Genomic DNA, 6515 nt, shown 5'->3' on the forward strand with positions numbered 1-6515 from the left:
CACAGTTTCAATAACTATCAAATCCTAGAACCATTATATAAAAGACGGTTCACTGTACTAATGATGATATGCAAAAAAGTCACCCTTGGCTATTTTCTTAGACTTCACAGGTAAAGATTTACACCGAGAACAAATCACAACAGCACTTCTATGCCCCCGAATGAGCAAACATGAGCTTGCTAACTACTGCTGACTAGACTAGTCTTCCTTCACCCCAGCCCAAAACTGACGTGTAAACATTTTAAACTACACAGCATAATGCAACTCAGGCAACGATCAAACACTTTTGATACAAAACAAATAAAAAGCTTACTTATAGGAAAGAATCTATTGGAAAATTTAAGCCTGCATTTGTTTGTCAAGCATACATTCCTAGCATTCTGCTAGGGTGAAACCAAGTTCAGCCAATCTGCAGTAATATCCACTAATTATAGTATAAGAGCCATTGCTAAAGGATAAAGTGGTTGTGAAGAGGGTACCAGACAGTTATAAAAGGAACTATGTCTGAACTCGATTCAATACACAGCATTAAACTTCATTTCTACTACAAACTCAATTGAAAACTTTTGTATAATGTATATCCTTCTGATACAGAAAACATAGTTTCATGACACTACAAGAGTATCTTCTTACATACCTAAGGTGGCCTACAGCTTTGGTACGCACTAGTGAAAGGAGAATATAATCATTTTGTTGACCTTGAAATCTGTCCACAGTTGTTACCTAGAGAATCAAAAACCAAGAAAAAACTTCCACAGGTTAATCTTTGCTATTGCAATTAAAATGTCATACCAAATCTTAATATCAACTACTGACTCAGATTGCAGTAAATGGGAAAAGAAAATCCTTTATCGCTGTTTTAGTTGCCCTCAAACAAAATCATCAGCCTGTTCTTTTTGGGAGACATTAGGAGGAGCTTTTGTCTGACTTCACACTATTTCATTTAAATCTTTAGTCAGCTCAGACAGCTAGGAGTGGGGTGTTGATACCAAAAGATTGTGGAAAGCCACCAGTGTCATAATACAGAGTTTTAACCTTCAGAATTAGCACGGTTTTTTTATTTGTTTCAGATTCATCATCATATGTTTCATCAAACCATTTCCCCTCTAGGTGGAACTTCCTAGAGGTGTGGTTTCAGTGGCTGTTTGTTTTTTGTTTGCTATTTATTTTGTCCTCAAAAAAGACAAAGGAAAAAGTTGTTCTGTCCCATGTAGTCTGTAGCCTTTCCAAGCTCACCAGCTGCACCTTTGTATGTCAAATCACAAACAGGCAGAAATTAGGGCACTAGTCTATGAAACTCCATAGAATGTAGATAAATGAAATACATAGTTAACCAGGGAATACTTGTGCAGAAAGCTGTAAATCTATTAAATTAGTCTGTTCTATAATATGACAATTTAAAAATAAACAAACCAGAATCATTCCAATGACTGATATATTTCCATTCACCTTGTTTGGCCGTCCCATCAGTGGATTATTTCCACACCGCTGATTAATGACGTCACGGATCAGGTGTTTCTGGCCATTGTATGTTGTCAGGATACTTATCTTGTCTGCAGGATAACCAAGCAGGCACATATACATGAAGAGTGCCACAACATACTCTGCTTCGCCAAGGTTCTTAGGTTTAAAAGAGGAGCGAAAAAGAAAAGGGAAAGAAAAAAAAAAAGGAGGGTTATTTAACCTTTGAGGCTGGAAAGAATAACGCTTGTGACACCATCACGTATTTAGGCAAAAATCACAGTGTGAGAGAAATGTCTCAAGATCTGCCATTTCTTTGCTCATTTAATAAAAGTCATTTTGAAAGAAAAGAAGAACGACAAGTAGATTTAACAATTTCATTCTGATTCATCTTCACAAAACCGCTGAAAATATATACATCACTATCATTGTTAGCCATTGACAGACACTTTCCAACTTTTACTCAGAAGCAACCACTTTTATTTCAGGAAGATTAAATTCCAAATATTTTATAGTCCTTGAATAAAATAATAAATTGTTCAAACACTTAAATTATATAAATGTTTAATAAACCATAAATATCTAAATGCATTTATAACTGTCTGCCCAAGGGAGCTGCCACCTTAACTATATTTTTACAAACTCAACCAATGCAATAATTCATTTTTTACCTTCTTAAAGGTCACATGCCAAAACTCCATCTGTATTGTAAAACTGTGCAATAATTATTTTTTTTAAAAAAAACTATTAGAAGCTGATCATCTACAAATACCTGTATTTAAATAAAACGGTTTAAAAAACACTTAGCACCAATGCAACATGGTTCCAATGAAGCAGGCAAAAACGTTGCAATGATTCACTCTCCAGTAAGCTCCAAGTAAGAATTAGTTGAATGAGAATAACCAAACTCCTTTCAAGTATTAATTACAAGACAGAAATCTGGATTATCAAATCCAGTTATTTCTCCTGCAGGCCATACCTATTCAATTTCAAATGACCAGCTGTTATTTTGTATTTTGTAACTTTTTTTCTGTGCCATTACTTACAGCATTATTCTTTTGGCTATAGGAAGCTTTACTCTATTTTCAGACTGAAGTTATTCATAGTCTGTTTAAATCCATTTTCTGTCAACAAAAATTATCTTCCAGGTTATAAAGTTGCTTTCAATTCCTGACTTTTATTCCTGCTCTATTTATACTGGGAATCTAATCCCCACTTGGACATACCAGCCTCATTTATTCTTTTATTATTAAATGGGCTCTGCATTACTTGGCAAATGCAGTTGCCAGGCATATCAAACACCTGTGGGTGTAAAGCCATTCTACAAATTTTAATCCCCTTTAAGTCTGGAAAGAAATGCCCAAATTCAGAAAGAGAAATAATATATGGCAACAAACCGTTATCTCATTAAAAAACCAGGCTATGCCACCAAGATACTCTGCTAATACCTCTCAGTCCTCAAGATCATGACAATCTGTAGCAAGCATTAGAACAGTTTGTTCATGAAAGCAGTGTTCTGTGTCCTTGCGGGAGTGTTCTCAGTCGTCTCTGGCCCTGGAGTGGTCTAAAGCAGTGCTCAGACTTTCAGTTATCGCAATCTCATTTTTAAGGCGTTAATTTCAGTTGTTGCTGTTCCACAGGACTACTCTTTACTACTTATACAATGCAGTATTACAGCTCAAAAACCAAAATCAAAATAAACTCTCCCCTCCAAACAACTCTGTCCTCAATCTAGAAGTGAGATCAAGTGGATTATGAGTCACCTTTGCTTTCTTCACTAACAGCACAGTAATTTGTATTAATTATAGAAAAAATAAGTGAGAGGAATCCAAGCAAAATCTATTAATACCGTCCACATTTAAAAAAAATAGATTAACATAAACTCTCAGTGGTCTTCATAGGGAAAAAAACTACCATCTATGTTATCATCTGAAAGTATATCTTTTGCTTTCCCTAATATTAAGCAAAACATAAGGTGTTCATTCTATGAATTAAACTCATTAAACTCACACATAGCTCCAGCTTCTAACTTCTCCAGAACCCAAACAGGCGATTTAGACACATTGCTTCATCACAGTTTTGAAAAGAAATATAAGAGAACTGAAAAAATTAGCATCTTACTACAAGTGCAAAAGATTTTCCTATATACAAGAGAAACAGATGGAGGCTGTTGTTGATAGCTTAATTTGAAAATTTAGTTGAGCAATTCCAAGGCAAAGTTTTTCTTGGCAATTCACTTCAGCCTCCATGTCTCTCTGTCTCTTAAATATATTTCTTACAATATTGTTTTATTCTTTTCTGAATAGGCTTTTTAGTATTCTTATGTATAGATCAATCTTCAAACTCAAATATGTCACAGAACAAACTGATCCCTCATGTACAGGAGAAATGCTACTATCACAGCAGGACAGTTGAATTACAATGGACTTTGTTTGCCATAGGCCAAAACAATGTTTCACCAAATCTCAGCCCTCCCGTAACACAGATAATATAGAAAACATAGATAACATAGAAAACACAGATATCAAGCCAAATCATCCACTGTGAGCAAAAAGCACAACGTAATAATCAACATTCACTCATTAAAAGGAGGAAAAAAACCATACAGCAAACATGCACACGACTCCATTATCTGAGAACATAAACTAAACATCAGTTTACTGCATTTGATAGTCCATATTCCTTACAAATTTAATAATCCATATCCAAATTAAATAAAGTATACCTGTGTCAAGGTTTGGGGCTGGGCTAGTCACTATTTCTCTTACCTGATAGAAATAGGGATTGGGTTCAGACTCTCCCACACCGTTGAAGTCTTCCACATTTATAAGCTGGAAGTCGTACAAAAACCCAGCGTTGGCCGTTCTGAACTCCGGCAGCAGCTGCACGTGAGGCAGGTTACCCAGGTTCTTGTAACGCCAGTTGTAGAGGTTACACAAACTGCTCAAAAACCACAGAGACAAACCCCAAACAGTTAAAGCACGTTCTTGAACTCACTCAAAGTAGTTCAGACGCACAGAACCCCTCGCTTCCAAGATTAATGCTGCTGTAGCTTTTCACTGAAAAAATAATTGTGGTGGAAAGCCTGTACAGATATAAATGAACATACTTGTACAAGCTGGTCAGCTTGGATCCTGGTTGGTTCTCTCACAGAAAACTTCAGATTTCACTTCAGTGCAGCACACTTAGCCTTAAGCCTGTTCCACTCGCTCAGCTTGACATTGAAGAGTACTAATTTTGCAAACAAATACACTAGGAATTTTCATGGAATATTAAGGAATGTTAATGCTTCTTTACAAAAAAAGGAAAGAGTACAGAAAAAAGGATTTCTGCATTATTCATTGTAAAGCTTCTTACAGCAAAAAGATATTTATTTTCTTATTTTGTGTATCGCCATGTAATAGCATGTGAAGGGAAGCAACCAAAATCTGTCAATTTTGACTCATCTCTGGTATTTATAGGGACAGTAATATAACCAAAACGCTTCATTCACTAATGCACAACAACATCCCAACTCGGTAAAGCAGCAGTTCATGGGGAAGCTACCCATGCTTAGAAAAGATAAAGCATAGTAAAGCACAGAAAAAAATCCTTGATCAAGAAATTGCTTGCAAAGTGAAGGAATTCTTCTGCTCACTCACCTCTAACAAATTTGCTGAGATGTTAAAATAGTAGATGGCAAAATAAACTTCATTTATCATCATACTCAGACATAATCTGCATTTTTAAAATCATACTGAACTGTTGTTCAGATGACTAGAAAATAATATTCTACCTGTAATATTTCCTACATGAAAAAAAATGTTCTGCATATTGTTTACTCCATTTTATGCCTAAAAAAATTAGGATTTAAAATTAAATTTAGAGTAGCAATATTTCATATAATTTCCTCTTCATTGGTTTTATTTTCCTTGTTAATATGACACCACATATATGCATGTTACACAATAAATAGATTTGACACTTAAATTACCAAAATCACAAATGTGAAATGACAAATACTTGGATAAAAAGGAAAAATTATCTTACTACAGAGATGCAGTATCTCTTTTAACATAAAAAAGGCTCTATGCTCTTGTGCGGACAACTTGGTTGTCTCCACAATAGGCGCTCTGCTGAAATACTACAAGAAAAGCATCCTTTTGCAGAGTTTGAGGAAAATATAACATATTCAATGCTAAACAAATCAAATATTTATTTAGTCTTTAATATATTAAATAGATTAGTTTAGAAAGTGAAGCTGCTGCAAAAAAATCTTGGCTGCAAAAAAACTCTTTAGACTACTAAAGTTTCTTTAAATAGATTTCCAATAAATTATTCATACATTAGCAGAGCACTACTATATAAAAAAAAAGTACGCCTGCCTGCATTTCAGCAAAGTAAAATCAGTCTTCCTAGTCTAAGCTGGAACCGAACAAAACAAATTATAGTTTTGCAAACTCCTATCCTAACAATAAGAACAAATTTTTTTAAAAATTACACATGTGTTTTTCCAATTTTTAACTCCATATTTTTTTACAAGCTAGATACAATATTTTCTCTGTCTCACCTTGCTCTTGCTCTTCCTTGTGCATCCAAATCAACGGTTGGCACTCCAACCCGAACAAACCGTGTAAAGAGAGACTGCTCCATGTTGGAGTACTTTTGAAAAGCCATGTTCTTGATGACTGGTGGCAACTGATGATGGTCACCAATCATAATCCACCGCTTCAAACGACTGAATCCATCCTGGGGATTCTAGAATTAAATAATTACACAATTATAACCATTACAATATAACTGAGGCACTCAATTACAACATGTAAATAGTCAAATTGGCCGTCTTAGCTTATCTCCTAAATTTCAACAGTTTTCTTAAGCTACAATGAACTGCAACCATTTTAAAGATTTTGTTAACTTCTTTCCAATCTACCACTACGAAAAAAGGAGTAGTATTTTAAATAAAATCTTGCTTCTTAATAAAGCAATGGTTAAGTTTATCTACTGAAATCAGTAGAGAAACAACAGGATAAATATTACATTACACTGTTTTAAAGGCCAGAAGTAACATGTAA

At 34.7% G+C, this 6515-nt stretch overlaps 1 protein-coding gene across 1 annotated transcript; it reads right to left on the bottom strand.

Annotated features, from left to right (window-relative positions):
* Positions 1-637: 637 nt before the first annotated feature.
* Positions 638-6198, bottom strand: LOC104280016 (intron-binding protein aquarius-like; the record flags this gene model as incomplete). Its single annotated transcript, XM_009877530.1, has 4 exons — positions 638-723; positions 1414-1620; positions 4230-4401; positions 6011-6198. Coding segments are annotated over 4 exons (653 nt in total), but the record flags the coding sequence as incomplete, so codon positions are not given.
* Between the last annotated feature and the right edge of the window lie 317 nt (positions 6199-6515).

The sequence above is a fragment of the Apaloderma vittatum genome, unplaced genomic scaffold (genome assembly GCF_000703405.1).
Source record: "Apaloderma vittatum isolate BGI_N311 unplaced genomic scaffold, ASM70340v1 C12319574, whole genome shotgun sequence".
NCBI classification, from domain to species: domain Eukaryota; kingdom Metazoa; phylum Chordata; class Aves; order Trogoniformes; family Trogonidae; genus Apaloderma; species Apaloderma vittatum.